Source organism: Xenopus laevis, chromosome 8L, assembly GCF_017654675.1.
Source record: "Xenopus laevis strain J_2021 chromosome 8L, Xenopus_laevis_v10.1, whole genome shotgun sequence".
Taxonomy (NCBI): Eukaryota; Metazoa; Chordata; class Amphibia; order Anura; family Pipidae; genus Xenopus; species Xenopus laevis.
In genome coordinates this window covers 9,206,324-9,224,325 of record NC_054385.1, presented here as the reverse complement: position 1 = coordinate 9,224,325, position 18,002 = coordinate 9,206,324, and the positions used below count along the sequence as shown (strand labels likewise).

At 44.8% G+C, this 18,002-nt stretch overlaps 1 protein-coding gene across 1 annotated transcript in view; it reads left to right on the top strand.

The window, feature by feature from the left end:
- gpr107.L (G protein-coupled receptor 107 L homeolog) overlaps nt 1-18,002 on the top strand; it is a 41,862-nt gene that overhangs the window by 1,221 nt on the left and 22,639 nt on the right. The window contains exons 2-11 of the mRNA XM_018241386.2: nt 10,287-10,412; nt 11,011-11,061; nt 12,932-13,017; nt 13,393-13,526; nt 13,806-13,954; nt 14,927-14,983; nt 15,095-15,202; nt 16,102-16,235; nt 17,050-17,125; nt 17,928-18,001. Coding sequence (XP_018096875.1) covers nt 10,287-10,412; nt 11,011-11,061; nt 12,932-13,017; nt 13,393-13,526; nt 13,806-13,954; nt 14,927-14,983; nt 15,095-15,202; nt 16,102-16,235; nt 17,050-17,125; nt 17,928-18,001 — 995 coding nt within the window. The remainder of the gene's footprint in view (nt 1-10,286; nt 10,413-11,010; nt 11,062-12,931; nt 13,018-13,392; nt 13,527-13,805; nt 13,955-14,926; nt 14,984-15,094; nt 15,203-16,101; nt 16,236-17,049; nt 17,126-17,927; nt 18,002) is intronic.

Sequence of the window (18,002 nt, the reverse complement as noted above, 5' to 3'; positions counted from 1 at the left end):
CAGGACTAGTGAGCTGGGACTGGTTTGTACAGTGTCAGTAGGACAGGACAGTGAGCTGGGACTGGTTTGTACAGTGTCAGTAGGACAGGACAGTGAGCTGGGACTGGTTTGTACAGTGTCAGTAGGACAGGACAGTGAGCTGGGACTGGTTTGTACAGTGTCAGAGGGCAGGACAGTAGGAGCTGGGACTGGTTTGTACAGTGTCAGTAGGACAGGACTAGTGAGCTGGCCTGGGACTGGTTTGTACAGTGTCAGAGGGGCAGGACTAGTGAGCTGGGACTGGTTTGTACAGTGTCAGTAGGACAGGACTAGTGAGCTGGCCTGGGACTGGTTTGTACAGTGTCAGAGGGGCAGGACTAGTGAGCTGGGACTGGTTTGTACAGTGTCAGTAGGACAGGACAGTGAGCTGGGACTGGTTTGTACAGTGTCAGTAGGACAGGACAGTGAGCTGGGACTGGTTTGTACAGTGTCAGTAGGACAGGACAGTGAGCTGGGACTGGTTTGTACAGTGTCAGTAGGACAGGACTAGTGAGCTGGCCTGGGACTGGTTTGTACAGTGTCAGAGGGGCAGGACTAGTGAGCTGGGACTGGTTTGTACAGTGTCAGTAGGACAGGACAGTGAGCTGGGACTGGTTTGTACAGTGTCAGTAGGACAGGACAGTGAGCTGGGACTGGTTTGTTACAGTATCGGTTGGGCAGGACTAGTGAGCTGGGACTGGTTTGTACAGTGTCAGTAGGACAGGACTAGTGAGCTGGGACTGGTTTGTACAGGGGCAGTGGGGAGGCGCTGGGGTGGATATGGGCAGTTTACTAATAATGGACATAGGAGTCAGGCTGGTTATACATTGCCCATTGGAAAGCTAATATGTTTGAGTTGGGTCAGTAGGGATGTAGTAAGTTGAACAGATGTTGGGGGTGGAAGTATAAAGAGGTGTCACTACCCCCCTCATTTTTTGGGGAATTACCAGATGTTGGGCTCCACCTCCATCTTCCGTCACATTGTAGCATTCCCCCGATTTCTGACATTTTTCCACAATATTTGACAATTAGCAGATGATTATAATCCGATGTCCAGAACATTTCAGTGATGTCAGCAATTGGATTTACATGTGCGCAGCATGGGATCTGTGGCCTCTGGGGACTTGCCTGTGACCTCACTACAGCTCTGCACTATGTTGGCTGGTTGTATTTAATGTATGAGCAGGTTGTGCCACACTAATTTGGGCAGGAGGTGGGTAGTCTGCCTGTAAGTAACACTAGGGAATAGCGATTTAAGTATCAGGAAAAATTCAATCCGAACCTGGTCACCTTAACCCGCACTCAACCTTAATCCACAAAATGTTGCCATTGTAGAACCCACGGGCAACCCTTACCTCTTCATCTTGCTCTGTAAGCCAACTCTGTGTTCACTTCTGGTTCCAAGACAGGGAATCTTTGGTAACAGAGGAGGCGTGTACTTCCCCAGTCTGACCCGCACTCAACTCAGACCCACAGTGGTTGGCCAAAGTTCTACCAGAACCAGCCAAATCTGTGCTCTACCCGCACATCACTACTGGGGAAATAGAGTGGCAGAAAGAGTTACTGGACTATAGCGGGTAGAAGAACCGCAGTAAGGTGCAGGACCGGGCTGTTGGTAGGTTGGGCTGGTGCAGGACTGTGCCTTTGGTAGGTTGGGCTGGTGCAGGACTGGGCCATCGGTACTTTGGGCTGGTGCAGGACTGTGCCTTTGGTAGGTTGGACTGGTGCAGGACTGTGCCTTTGGTAGGTTGGGCTGGTGCAGGACTGTGCCTTTGGTAGGTTGGGCTGGTGCAGGACCGTGCCTTTGGTAGGTTGGGCTGGTGCAGGACTGGGCCTTTGGTAGGTTGGGCTGGTGCAAGACTGTGCCTTTGGTAGGTTGGGCTGGTGCAGGACTGTGCCTTTGGTAGGTTGGGCTGGTGCAGGACTGGGCCTTTGGTAGGTTGGGCTGGTGCAGGACTGGGCCATCGGTACTTTGGGCTGGTGCAGGACTGGGCCATCGGTACTTTGGGCTGGTGCAGGACTGGGCCATTGGTAGTTTGGGCTGTTACAGGACTGGTCCATCGGTAGGATGGGCTGTAGCAGAGGTAGGTTGGGCTGGTGCAGCACTGGGCCATCAGTTAGTTGGGCTGTTGCGGGACTGGGCCGTCGGTAGGTTAGGCTGGTGCAGGACTGGGCTGGTGCAGGACTGGGCTGGTGCAGGACTGGGCTGGTGCAGGACTGGGCTGGTGCAGGACTGGGCTGGTGCAGGACTGGGCCATCGGTAGGTTGGGCTGGTGCAGGACTGGGCCATCGGTAGTTTGGGCTGTTGCAGGACTGGGCCATCGGTAGTTTGGGCTGTTGCAGGACTGGGCCATCGGTAGTTTGGGCTGGTGCAGAACTGGGCCATTGGTAGGATGGGCTGGTGAAGAGGTAGGTTGGGCTGGTGCAGGACTGGGCCATTGGTAGGTTGGGCTGGTGCAGGACTGGGCCGTCTGTAGGTTGGGCTGGGGTAGAGGGCCGGGCTGTGGAAGTTTGGTAATCGTTGAATGGGGGCAGAAGATTTTATTGTGACAGCATCAGGCTTGTGGTGCAAAGGCAGAGCCTATAGAATGAACAGGGAGCTGAGGGCAGAAATACTGACATGCAATAGGGAGGACAAATATTTATACAGAGGCAGCAGTGTGTGCAGGAGAGATAAACAAAGCAATGTTGTAAGTACATGGCTGCATATAACACTCTGGTTTTCTGCCCAGACTTATGGGACGGGATGGGTGCAGGGAAACATTCTGTGCTCTTAACACTGGGCCTTTAAAATTGGATAACCTTAGCTGTGAGTGGTCGGTCAGGCTGCTTAACTGAAGGAAAGCAGACTGCTTGCTTTTCATTGTGCCAAGATTAAGTACAGTATATAGATTAAACATGCCAGTTCATTTGTATTCTGTATATGTAAATACATTTACCAGCCTCATTTACCTTGTTCTTCGTTGCCATAGGTTCTCTTGTTCAGCCTCACAACCCATAGCAAACAATCGTCAGGTAGCATTTCAGAATCCCCTGTGGGAAAACACACTCTTTGGTTGGTGCGGGTTACTTGACCTGGTATGAACAATGCCCTTTCTCCATCATTAGGAACAATTATTTTGTGTTAACATATTTCATTCTAAGGGTGGACATAAGTGTTTGATGCGGAAATCCTTGGAACTGTTGTTATCTGTTTTTATTAGGCTAGGCCTTTAAAATTCCTCAGAGGCAGTTGCCTTGTTTGAATTGTTCTACGTACACGGGGAGGTGGGGTTAATGCACCTTGAGCATTGTTACCACTAATGAAGGGTGGAGTTTAATGTTTAAAATCATTGTGGAGAAAGCAATATGTTATCACTTGAAAAAGAGCTCAGCTCGAAACATGTCGTGACACAAATAAAGCACTGAAATATTTTGCAGCTATTTTCTGCGTGAAACCCTTTCATTTACCTTAACGCTATTTTTTGAATATATGCTTCATTGGACGGAAGCAAAAATGATAAGGGTCAAGATTTACTGAAAATTTCCTCGACTGCCTCGTTTATAAGTGTAGAGACCTTTCCTGATATGCCCGCCTTGAGATGGGTTATATTGGGCTCATCCGATCGTGGGCCCTAGTGCTCAACGATCAGATCACAACGCTGAGCATATGGGCAGTCGGATCGAGGACAACTTCAACAAACCGATACAGTCCTCCATCCAACGGGATTTTTAACCCTGCCCGATCGACCAGATATCGAACGGGGAAGCCTGTTTGAGGGCCCCATACAATGCTTAATAAGCTGCCAACTTTATATCTAGTCGAGAATGGGGACCTTAAAGCGGTTGTTCACCTTCAAAGAACTAGTTGGTTTCAGATAGATCACCAGAAATAACAACTTTTCCCAAGTCACCCATGGCAGACAATTCACCAACATGGGTTAATCCCGCCTATCAGGTCACTGGACAGGAAAGTGTTAACGATCGGTTTAAATACCTTGCTCCTCCCAGCAATACTCGTCTTTTTTCCTGTCCAGGTCACGACAGGCTGCTACAAGCTGTTACAGGCTGTTACAGATTACTAAAGGCTGCTAAAAAGCTTACCATACCAGAGTGGGTCTCTCTCTCTCTCTCTCTCTCTCTCTCTCTCTCTCTCTCTCTCTCTCTCTCCCCTCTGATGCCTCCAAGTGCACCCTATATGGGTTGTGGTGAGAAGAACCCGTTGGGCAGGGTTGTGTGCTGGAGCTGCTGTGGGAATTCCCTCCTAGGGTGAGAGGAGGATGAAGCAGTCCAGAGGATCAGCCGTTTCATGTGGATTCGAGGCTGTGTAAATTGTTTGTTCCATGTGGAGAACACACGCGCCAATACTGACGCGGACGCGCGTCGAGTGCGGACGCGGAAGCGCGTGGAAGACGCGCGTCTGAATTGACGAACGGAGTGACGTGCTCCGGAAGTGACGCACGCGGAAGTGGACGCGCGCCGGGATTGGCGCACGCGAAGGACGCGCGATCGGTCTGACGCGCGGGAAAACGGCGTCAGGAAGTGACGCAATAAGAAGACCCTGGCAGTATGTGCAAGGCTGGCGTTTTGGCTGGATATGATAGTACACTTCGCTGGAAGTTGGGGAGCGTTTGTTCACTCGGCTACAGATTGTTACTATGGATCAGCCTGGCTCTGGAAAAGGATCTCAGCCCAAAGGTCCTAGGTAAGCTGGCTGTGGTTATATGGATGTAATGAGAGAGAACGATAATTAGTGGCTGATGGTTGTCTTTTCCATTTCAGCCTACATGTGTCAACTGAATTGCAGAAAGGTGAGCCTACTCTTTCAAGGAAAGCGGCTTCAGCTACGGACCCAGTAGCGTCTGCAGACCCTCAGCCTTCAGGAGCCCCACAATTGGATGCTCTGGTCTCCATCATCAAGCAAGCTGTGGTTCAAGGCATGCAAGAGGCTACTGCTTCTACCTCTGGGGTACAGAGGAAAGCTAAGAGGGTCAGAGATTTGCCATATGAGTCTCTATCGGATGTGTCAGATGAGGAATTGTATTCTCCTGGGGAGGCACATTCTGAACTCTCAGAGGAAGGAGAAGTGTTTTCTGAGGAAGAAATTACATTTGACCCTACAGCGATAGAGAATCTGGTAAAGGCAGTAAGGAAGACGCTGTGTCTTTCGGAAGAGCTACCTAAGTCTAGTTCAGCAGATAAGTTCTTCCCATCGGTCAGGAAAAGACAGGTGACTTTCCCGGTACATGATTCGATTAAGGAAATCATCAGCTCTGAGTGGAAGAGAACAGAGAAAAAGTTTGTTGTCCAGGGGAAGTTTGCAAAAAAGTATCCGGTGGAGGAGTCTTTCTCTAAGTTGTGGGACAATCCGCCTAAAGTCGATGCTGCAGTGGTAAGGTTGGCAAGAAAGACGACGCTGCCAGTGGATGATGCAGCAGCTTTCCGTGATCCAATGGAGAAACGGATTGAAACGAATCTCAAGAAGACGTTTATAGCGGCAGGAGCAACTTGTAGACCGGCAGTAGCTATGACCTCCACATCAAGAGCTATGAAGGTGTGGTTAAATAACCTGGAAGATGCCATTTCGTCTGTCAAAAGATCAGGGTTACGTGAAATGTTGTCCGAATTGAAGCTAGCGGTGGATTTCATGACAGATACCTCTCTAGATCTGGTACATCTAGCTTCAAGAACTATGGCACTTTCGGTGTCCTCAAGAAGGGCTTTGTGGCTGAAGCCGTGGCTGGCGGATTCAGCCTCTAAGGTGAACTTATGTCAGTTGCCATTTGAGGGGGAGATGCTCTTCGGTGAGAAACTCGATTCTATCATTAAGAAGGCTTCCGGGGGCAAGAGTATATTTTTGCCGCAGGAAAAGAGATTCAGACGTCAAGGGGGTAGGCCTAGTTCCCCCATTAACAGGTCCTTTCGAGGTTCAAGACAGCCTAGATATGGAAGGACTGCCGGAAGACAGACGAATTGGAAGTCCACAAGGGGGGAAAGTAGGCCTCCCAATAGGAGAAGTTCTACTTTCAGCTCAAGCCATACAGAGAAGAAGCAATGAGATCAGGCCGGCTCAGACCAGCAGAGTGGGGGCACGTCTAACATCCTTTTATGCGGTCTGGGCCTCAAAAATCAGAGACCAGTGGGTCCTGAGGGTGATTCAGGAAGGATATCGGTTGGAATTCCACAGGTTGCCATCTCGCAATGTGTTCAAGATGTCTTCAGTTCCGCAGGTACCAGGTTCGGACCAAGTGTTACAGGAGTATGTAGATCAACTCCTGAACTCGGGGGCAGTGGAATGGGTTCCGAAGTCCCAACAGGGCTTAGGTTTCTATTCGAAGCTCTTTCTAGTCCGGAAAGCCTCGGGGGCATTCAGACCGGTACTGGATTTACGCCCTCTGAATCAGTTTGTCAACTGCAGGCGCTTCAAAATGGAATCACTGACGTCCATCCTACAAGCGGTTCCGCCACAGTCATGGCTAATAAATCTGGAATTGAAGGACGCATATTTCCATGTACCAGTGCACAAGACACATCGGAAGTATCTTCGGTTTGCCTTCAGAGGTCAACATGTCCAGTTTACCTGCCTTCCCTTTGGCCTCTCAACGTCCCCAAGAACATTCACGAAGGTCCTGGTCACGGTCGTGGCTTTTCTAAGAGTAGAAGGTGTGCCTATATTTCATTACCTGGACGACATTCTGTTGGTGGCTTCATCAAGAGAAGAAGCTCTGAAATTCAGGGACAGAACAATCCTGGTACTCCAACAGTTCGGTTGGATAATAAATTGGGAGAAGAGCAACCTACTTCCATCACAAAGGATGGTCTTCTTGGGTGCACACCTCGATACGCAGGAAGGAATAGTTTCACTTCCTCAAGAAAAGATACAGCATATATTGAGACAAATAAGACAGTTCAAGGAACAACAAAGAGTCTCAGTAAGGTCATGCATGTCGGTCCTAGGTCTCATGGCATCTACGATCCAGATGGTGAAGTGGGCCAGGTGGCACATGAGGCCTCTCCAACAATTCTTCCTGAGGGAAAATGCTTCAAGACAGTTGAAACTAAATTCACGGATTGTAGTTTCAGAGAACGCCAAAGACAGTTTAAGTTGGTGGCTGGTTGTAGGAAACTTGTCTCAGGGGATGGTCCTTGCAAACCCCCCGTATGTGGTGATCACGACAGACGCTTCAGAGAGAGGCTGGGGTGCAGTACTGGAAGGCCGCAGTGTTCAAGGTCATTGGAACCTGCAGGGTGTCTCCTCAAACATTCTGGAACTACGGGCCGTGAAAGAGGCGTTGCGGGCCTTTTCAGGAAAAATTTTACATGCCTGGGTAAAGATTCAGTCAGACAATGTTACAACGGTGTCTTATGTGCAGAAGCAAGGCGGTACCAGAAGCGCCCGACTGCTAAAAGAACTAGCCCCAATAATGACGTGGGCAGAAGAAAATCTAGAAGGGCTGACAGCCTTACATATTCCAGGCAGTCAGAATACGGAGGCAGACTTTCTCAGTCGCAACACCTTGCAACCAGGAGAATGGAGTTTATGTCTGCTAACCTTTCAAGGCGTAGTACAAAGGTTCGGAAGGCCAGAAATCGATCTTATGGCCACAGACAAAAATCACAAGTGCAGCAGGTTCTTTTCCAGGGCACCATGTCCTCTGGCGGAAGCAGTGGATGCACTCCTCCAAGATTGGAGCAGGATATTTGGTTATGTCTTTCCGCCCTTTCCAATGATTTGGAGGGTGTTGAAAAAGGTGGATGCCGAAAAAGCCTTAGTCATAGCCATAATTCCGTATTGGCCGAGACGCCCTTGGTTTCCGCTCCTGCAGAGTTTGGCAGTAGAGCCACCTCTGAGACTGCCTCTTCAGCCGGATTTGTTGTCCCAGGGCCCAGTGGTCTACGAGGGAGTGGATTCCCTGTCACTGACGGCATGGAAGTTGAAAGGCAGAGGCTAGCAGAATATGGTTTCCAGGACGATCTGGTGAATTTCTTATTGAAGGCTCGGAGGGCTTCTACCTCGGCTCAATATTACAGGGTCTGGAAGTGCTTCGCAGAATTTGCAGTACAACACAAGTTTGACCCAAAAGATCCTACTGTCCAACAGGTGGTTCAGTTCCTGTTTGTGGGTTTCCAGAGGAAACTTAGCACAAGCACTCTGCAAGGTCAAGTTTCCGCATTATCTGCGTTGTGTGGCCATTCCTGGGCGGAGGAGCCTCTGGTTAACCGGTTCTTCAACGCAATAAGAAGAGTGTGCCCTTTCAAGAAATCCAGAGTTCCACCTTGGGACCTTACGATCGTCTTACGAGCCTTAATGTCTTCACCTTTTGAGCCTTTGCGGGAGGCCTCGGACTGGCATGCGACGTTGAAAGTCCTGTTCCTCGTCGCTATTACCTCAGCTTGCAGGGTTGGAGAGATTTCTGCTTTGTCAGCAAAAGAGCCAGACACAGTTGTCTATCCGGACAAAGTGATTATGAGACCATCTTTCGAGTTTCTTCCAAAAGTAATCTCTCAATTTCATGCCGATTTGGAAGTTACACTACCTTCCTTCTGCCCTTCTCCAAAGTCTGACAAGGAGCGAGAATGGCATACTTTGGACCTGGTGAGGGCCGTTTCGCATTATCTGACGTGAACGAAGGATTGGCGAAAATCTGACAGGTTTTTCCTGATTCCGAGGGGCCCTAGAAAGGGTTTGGCGCCAGCTAAGTCTACGATTGGCTGCTGGATTGTCTCCTGCATTGCTCTAGCTTATCGGTTGACAGGCAATGAGATTCCTAAGGACCTGAGGGCTCATTCTACAAGAGCCATGGCTACTTCCTGGGCGGCGGAAGCCAAGGCCCCGCCAGACCTCATCTGTAAGGCTGCTAGGTGGACGTCTTCCTGTACCTTCATTCGTCATTATAGACTGAATGTGATGTTGTCTCAAGATGCAAAGTTTGGAAGAAAGATTTTGCAATCTGTTGTTCATTCTAAATAAAAGTTTTTTTTTGTTGATCAATAGTGGTCCCTCCCTTCTTAAAGCTTGGGGAAATCCCATGTTGGTGAATTGTCTGCCATGGGTGACTTGGGAAATATAGAAATTTTTTCATACTCACCGTAATTTCTATTTCCAAGTCACTTCCATGGCAGCATTCACCAACTTCCCTCCCTTCTTCTGGAGCTTGTTACTAGACGAGTATTGCTGGGAGGAGCAAGGTATTTAAACCGATCGTTAACACTTTCCTGTCCAGTGACCTGATAGGCGGGATTAACCCATGTTGGTGAATGCTGCCATGGAAGTGACTTGGAAATAGAAATTACGGTGAGTATGAAAAAATTTCTATATTTTCCAATTACTCTCTATTTTATATGTGTCACAGTTTTTCTAATATTGAAGTCTAAAGTGTCATTTTTCACCTTCTAAAGCAGCTCTGGGAGGGGGGGTCGCCGACCTTGTAAACTGTTCTACATTGATACATTTAGTCGATACATTTCTTATGTTTGTCCCTGCTGAGAAGAATCTCTGGGTTTCATTACAGGCAGCTGTTAGACTTGATACAATAGTTGCTGATACTCCAGAAATGCTGCAAAGAAATGTATCAACTAAATGTTGCAAGATTGTAACCGTTTAGTCTGTGCCTGAATTACTGAACTGCCCCTGAATTACTGAGTTACTGATAATCTGGTTGCTAAGGGCCAAATTGCCCTAGCAACCATGCACTGATTTGAATAAGAGACTGGAATATGAATAGGAGAGGGTCTGAATAGAAAGATGAGCAATACAAAGTAGCAATAACAATATATTTCAGCGTCTGTTTGTAGATGGGGTCAGTGACCCCGATTTGAAAGCTGGAAAGAGTTAGAAGAAGAGGGCAAATCATTCAAAAATTTATAAAAAAATAAAATATGAAGGCCAATTGAAAAGTTGCTTGAAATTATCTATTCTTTAACATACTAAAAGTTAACTGAAAAGTGAATCAACCCTTTGATGTTTTGAATTTAGATCCCCATGGCATCTCCGTGGACACATGAACTGCCTATTGGTTTGCTCTGGCAATTTATATTAATGGGGTGCATTTAGGCCCAGAACTTCAGGCCCACATCCTAGGGACCGGGGGAAGGTCACAGGCTAAACTAGGGACAATTCCTCATGCCACTTGCAGCCACCCCTGTGACATCAGCAGTAGAGCCCCAGCTGTACTGTACAGCAATCTAATGGGTATATCATTTAAGATTAAGTTTTAAAGGATAAGGCTTACTACCTACTTGTATCACTGGGGCTCTTGCTAACCACGCTTTGTGTTTTTTATTGGCAGGATGACATCAGGCAGAAAGTGCTCCTCAACACGTTTGGCTTTTTCAAGGACGGTTACATGAGCGTGACCATTAACAGTTTCTCTCTGAAAGACAATAGCGACTTTACCAACTACGACAGTTCCACAGTAAGTCGCCAGTAATGAACCTTCCACGGCACAGAACTAACACCTCCTGTTACATCTGACTTCCCTTGTTCATACTTCTGGGCCAACTCCAACCACTTCCTGACTCTGTTTATGGCCGTTCACGTTTTTCATCTGCTTTTCAGGCAGTGGCGAGAACAACCCCTTAGGGCTGGTGGTTTTAAAGTTCTTTGCACTACTGGTGCTGAGTTTTGAAATCAGCAGCCAGCTGGAAGAGAACTGACTTTGTTACAAGAGTCAGAACCAGAGAATGGAGAAGGATGAGCAGATACAATTCCATGTAACTATAAAACCAGTTAGACTGAGGAACACATTGATATTGGGATGTTGCTTAGAAGGAGATTTTCTTTCATTTGGCAAAAAGGAAACCAGTTTTATATTGCTTATGTAAATAAGACCCTATGATAAATAGCAGTGCAGATTTTCATCCCATCAGAACTAAGGACTAAATATTTCTCCTGGCTGGGGATGACTGTTTTGGTGGACAGTAGGCACATTCCAATCCTTATGCACTTTTGCTAAGCAGCCGAAAAAGTCTTGTGTCCTATCCAATAATAATGTTTGTCTGCTTTGCCCGCAGTTTGGCTTTAGCCTGGACAGAACGAGGAATGACGGATTCTTCACATACTTGGTAAGTTTTTTTCCCTTAGGCCTTTACTTTATGAAGGTGGCATGGGCAGATCGATCAATAAAGGGAGGGATGGTCTAGTCTGTGGGTGACAGTCTGAAAGGGAATCTAAGTATATGAATACAAATATACCCTCATACTGTACTGTCTAAGGGAAACAATATGGCACCTCCCTCCTCCCATATGTATAAATACAAATATACAGAGAAGGAATGTTCTGGGCACACAATAAGCTATACCCTCATACTGTACTGTCTATGGGAAACAATATGGCACCTCCCTCCTCCCATATGTATAAATACAAATATACAGAGAAGGAATGTACTGGGCACACAATAAGCTATACCCTCATACTGTGCTGTCTAAGGGAAACAATATGGCACCTCCCTCCTCCCATATGTATAAATACAAATATACAGAGAAGGAATGTTCTGGGCACACAATAGGCTATACCTTCATACTGTATTGTCTAAGGGAATCAATATGGCACCTCCTCCCATATGTATAAATACAAATATACAGAGAAGGAATGTTCTGGGCACACAATAAGCTATACCCTCATACTGTACTGTCTAAGGGAATCAATATGGCACCTCCCTCCTCCCATATGTATAAATACAAATATACAGAGAAGGAATGTTCTGGGCACACAATAAGCTATACCCTCATACTGTACTGTCTAAGGGAAACAATATGGCACCTCCTCCCATATGTATAAATACAAATATACAGAGAAGGAATGTTCTGGGCACACAATAAGCTATACCCTCATACTGTACTGTCTAAGGGAATCAATATGGCACCTCCCTCCTCCCATATGTATAAATACAAATATACAGAGAAGGAATGTTCTGGGCACACAATAAGCTATACCCTCATACTGTATTGTCTAAGGGAAACAATATGGCACCTCCTCCCATATGTATAAATACAAATATACAGAGAAGGAATGTTCTGGGCACACAATAAGCTATACCCTCATACTGTACTGTCTAAGGGAATCAATATGGCACCTCCCTCCTCCCATATGTATAAATACAAATATAAAGAAAAGGAATGTTCTGGGCACACAATAAGCTATACCCTTGTACTGTACTGTCTAAGGGAATCAATATGGCACCTCCTCCCATATGTATAAATACAAATATACAGAGAAGGAATGTTCTGGGCACACAATAAGCTATACCCTCATACTGTACTGTCTAAGGGAATCAATATGACACCTTCCTCCTCCCATATGTATAAATACAAATATACAGAGAAGGAATGTTCTGGGCACACAATAAGCTATACCCTCATACTGTACTGTATAAGGGAAACAATTTGGCACCTCCTCCCATATGTATAAATACAAATATACAGAGAAGGAATGTTCTGGGCACACAATAAGCTATACCCTCATACTGTACTGTCTAAGGGAATCAATATGGCACCTCCTCCCATATGTATAAATACAAATATACAGAGAAGGAATGTTTTGGGCACACAATAAGCTATACCCTCATACTGTACTGTCTATGTATTCTTCTTTTGCATACAGCAAATTGAACAATAAAAAAAAGTATATTAAAAGGTAAACAAACTGGCAGTTAGGCAGGTTAAAAATAGTTAAAAAGTTGAACTTGATGAACGTGTCTTTTTTTTTCAACCTAACTTACTATGTAAACAAAGTAGTGTTAAAATCTCTATGAAGCACCGGGATTTCCTTTTGTCTTTGTTTGCACTTTAACTGCCAGCAACCCCTGGCAAGGAGCCTGGGCATCCTAAACTTGGGGATTTTGTATAACAGTTGTAATGCACTTGTCTTGGGATAATCCACAATTGTATTCAAGAATGCTGGGCAAATTTGAATTATTAACCCGTTTTCTTGCAGGACCAGGAGATTCATTCTTGTATACTGAAGAATCCCCCAACAGACGTTTCCATTATGCTCCTCAAGATGGATTTCACCAGGAAACTGTGAGTTTTTCCTCTTAATATAAATGGGATATGGACTGATTTAGTAACTCGATTGTTTTCAGCAAGAGAGCCATTGGTTAAAGCATGGCATAAGTTTAGTTCTCATTTGAGCAGCCATACATGGGCCTATATTTGTTGCTGACATGCCCTTATCCAGACAGAACCTGTAATTTATTGGCCTATATATGAGGCCTGATTGATACCCGATTGATTGATATTAATACCATTGGGCAAGGACATTTTTGGCCTATTGATACAACTCTCTCCAGGTGGGTACACATTGGACCTGTGATGGTCCATTGGAAGTCTAAATAATTTAGTGGTTTCAGCTTTAGTTATGCTGTTACAATTTCCTTATCCGTTTCTTTTTGTTAGTGTTTATGTTAGCAGCGCCAAACATGATATGCCCCTTGTCTCTATCTCGGAGAAGACTGAAGAGCCCCCCAAAAACGACTCAACTGCTGAACAACCTGCACCACTTCCTGCCAAGATGAGCCGCCGAGATACAGGTAATAATAAAGGTGTTTTTTGTTAATATATAGCAGAAGGAAAGCTATGGTTTCTGTGGGAGAGTAACAGCCCTAAGCTAAGCTACCCAGGTTTAGAGCTTTCTGGTTTTTGGGACTTGCTTTGTGGTGGTACACGTTTTTATTATTTCAGCTGGAGTTACTTTGTAGCCTTACTGCCGCACATCATAGTCTCTGCACATAAACAGAATCTTTCCAGGAGAATGAAGTGCTAGCAAGCACCAATTGTAAATAAGATATTTTGGATTTTTTGTTTTCAAGAAGCTGCAGAAGATGCTGACAAAAAGAAAGAAGACACTTCGGAAAAAGCCAAAGAAGCCGCCGCTGAGGCTGGTACAAAGAATGAAAAAGATGCTGCACAAGATGCCGATCAAAAGAAAACCGTGGAAAAGAAAGAGAAAGAGCAAAAGGTAATTGTTAGCCATCGTTACATTTTATAACTTATCTTTCTATTCAGGCCCTCCCCTATTCATCTTCCATTGCATCATATTAAAAGTTCATATAAAGGTAAACTGCTCCCTTAAGAGTGCTTGTTTGTGTGCCCAGTAATGTCTTAAGCACCACGTTAAGTGGCAGCTCTGTTTATGTAGATAGTGATCATTTAATACAGGTTGCAGTTGGTCCTTTTCTTTTTTTTTTTTTTTAAGGTGAACTTACCCTTCATTCATAGTTTTATGCACAGTATATAGCAATAGTGCAGTGGCTTGGTGCCATTGCTACTTCCAAGCATCAATGCAAGTGTAAAGGTGGCCATAGACACAAAGATCCGCTCGGTCTCCGCCGGACGAAAGATGTCGGCACTCTCCAGACACGATCCGAAAATCGTACGAATCCTCAATTCGTACGATAGGATCTGTGAGTCTATGGCCAGCTTAAGAGAATGTTACACCCTAAACAGTGCAAATGCTCTGTATAATGGAGTCCTGTTTGTGTTTCATTGTATGGGAATATCTCTCTTGCACCGAGAGACGCTGACTTGCTTACAGATCCACATCTATAATGACAACTACTTGGTTATCCGGAACATACAACCTACTGATCCTGATGCTATTGTCATTGCCTTGATTAACTTGTGGCTGAGTGACAGCAGCTGACTCTCACTCTGTCTCATTGAGGAAAAATTCCTAACATACATCTTTGTACAAAAGGTTATCATAAATAGCACTTTGCAGAGGCTTACACAGGGAATAGCTGCTCTCTGGCATGTACAAGACGGGCCTAAATCACTTTGTCCTAGATTTTAAAAGTACTGTTTTGTTCTGTCATTGGACATTGAAACCTGAAGAGATGCAGATAAGACCTCTCATATAGGAATCCTTTTTAAAATAGCAAAATGATGCCTTAATAAATAACCTATAAACGGGATAATGTCTCTGTTGCAGGGTCCTATTGCATATGATGCCACTATGCACGTGGAAAAGGGAGTTGCCTCATTTCAGGTGGGTATGAGTCTGATGCTCATAGTATTAATGCCTTTGAGAGCTCAATTTGCTCTCCAGAATAATCAGAATAATCTTTCTGCCTTCTCCTTCCCTGCCTTTTTATTTCAGTTCTCATTTAACATCAGTTCAGAAGAGCTGGAGGGACTTTACAGTTTGTATTTCCATAGCTGCGCTGGAAACAGCAATATTGGGAAACAACATGCCTTTAGCCTGGATGTGAGTAAGCTATTATCATGGTGGGGCGTTAAAGCTGATGTGATGTAAAATACAGTGGTGGTGGTGGCTGAAATCCAAACATTTGTCTCTTGAAAGCTCACACACTTGTCTTCCATAAGAATCACACCGATTTGGGATATTTTCTTCCAGGGCACTGCTTCCTCCATGTTTGATCCATTACCCAAGCATCTCCTGCATTGCTTATTACTTTTGCAGAGTATGCTATACCGTAAATTGCCCGTACAGGGGCCACTTGGGAAATGGATCAAAAGTGCATTTTTATACAAGGTCCTCAGTATTAGCAGTTTGCCTCACTGAAGGGTGACCTATATAGGGTTCCCCTTTAAGAATTGCGATTGAGGTTTTGATACCCTAGTAAAGCTGGCCATAGATGTAACAATTATGATCTTTCTTGGAAAAGATCTTTCCAAGAAAGATCATTTGTTTTAATACACACGTGTAGAGCTGAATCGTCAGATATACATATAGAAACAATAGAATTCTACCTGTATCTGATGATTCAGCACTAACAATGACCGATGTTTGGGTGCCTTCAATCAAAATTTTCCATCCAGCTCGATCAACGAGCCAACCGATATTCAAGTCTTCTGCCAAAATCAGTCGCCTCTTTTCCCACCATACATGCACCGAATATCGTACGAAAATTAGTTTTGTACGATATTATCTTTGCGTCTATGGCCACCATAAGTCCCACCTATTGCAATCACTCGCTCATAAATGTCTACACATGTGTACTCTAGCAACAGGCCACACCCACTTCAGTGCATTATTCCGTTCGAACATGCCCCACTGTGCTGATAATTTATATGCTAATTGACGACATCTGGATTTGTTTTGGAAACCGCAGCATAATAACTTGCCTCTCTGTTGCGCTACAGATCAAAATCGTAGAGAAGAACACGGAAAGCTACTTGTCCGCAGACGAAATCCCGCTGCCCAAGCTCTACATCTCCATGGCTCTCTTCTTCTTTGTGGCTGGCCTGGTTTGGGTTCACATCCTCAGGAAACGCAGGTGTAGAATATTTGTCAGTAATATGTGTTCCTACCGCACACTCGCCTTTCCTCTCACTGCGTTGGTGGTGCTGGTTCTCCGTCGACCCCGGCCAGGTCCCTTAGCAACAGCAAACAAGAAACGGATCCGCACACACGCTATGATCAGCAGTTGGGGGGACACCCCTCTTTATTATATCACCTCGTGATCAACGTTTCGGGGGGATAAACCTCCCTTCATCATCTTGATGTGCGGATCCATTTCTTGTTTGCTGTAGAATATTTGTCAACCATGATGGCTTTGCACTGTTCCTAAATCCAGAGAAAACAAATAAACAAAAATAAACAAACAAACAAAACAGATCCACCGTCAAATCATAACAATGTTTTTCACAGCTATGGATTCTGGGTAACCTCAAGAAAATATCAGATCAGATCCATTTAGTACATAGTGATAGTGACACTTTCCACATGTATCATGAACATGGTGTCCTGCCCTAAAGTTCAACCAGTTGACATTTGGCCATTTAATTTTAGTTGGGAGTCTGGGGATACCTAAGAGTTTATCTGGGTTTCATATATTATGAGTTGGCCAATAGCAGACTTGGTAGATTTGACCCATGGAAATCTTGCTAAACATTGAACAGTTAAATGGCCAGTGTAGGCTTTCCATGCAAAGAGTCCAGAGCTTACTTCATTCTTGTGACATCTGTATACCCATGACATGATAGTATTTGCACTGCTTGTGCCCAGAGGCTACTACCTGTATACACACACCACTTGTTTGGTGCATGTCGTGTATTAACTGCTAACATACAGTTCTGTTTATATTCGAGGAGTGACGTGTTCAAGATCCACTGGCTGATGGCTGCGCTGCCTTTCACAAAGTCATTGTCACTGGTTTTCCATGCTGTAAGTGTCCTGTTCTAAAAATTCACAAATTGGCAAAACTGCCACTAAACTGTTATCATCTGAAAATATTTTTTTCTCCTCCCTCTACCCCAGATGTGACCATAGATAATAAATGTATGTTTCTAATAGAAACCTTTCCACCGATTTGCTAATTAAAAATCCAATCCAAGGGATGTATATAAAGGCAGATTTATTAAGGTTCGAGTTGTTTTTTATTTCTATGAAAATTAGAGTTTTCGAGTTCTATATTTTGGTCAAAACTCAAATTTTCAGGTTAAAAAAAAGAAACTTGAATATTCAAGATTTTTTATACCCCAACCCTGGATATATAGTTCAAATCTGAAAAAACACCATCTAAAACCTGTCAAGGTCTTGTAGGAGTCAATGACAGAGGTCCCTTGAACCATAGGGTCTTGCCCAAAAACTCACTAAAAAAACGATTAATTCACTTTTTCAGGTTGCGGGACTCCAACTCGCAGAATCTGTTTTTTGCCATTCGAGCTTTTTTTAAATAAGATACCATTCAAGTTCATTTGAAGTTAAAAAAAAAACCTCTTGAGCTTTGATAAATAACCCCCATAGTGAATAAAATACCCCCTATTTTAAAATATAAGGATATTATAAGTCATCGAGGTATGAAAGCATGAAGCCAAAGACAGAGTGTTTTTTTTACAGCTCATGGAACTGTCAGTAACTCACTATTGACTAGCGAGTTACACAATTTATTTGCAGCAAATTGTGGATTCTGGAATGACCTGCCTTGTCTTAAATTGTTTCTGTCTCCCCTCTTTTTGTCTTCTAGATTGACTACCACTACATTTCATCCCAGGGATTTCCAATTGAAGGCTGGGCGGTGGTTTATTACATTATGCACTTG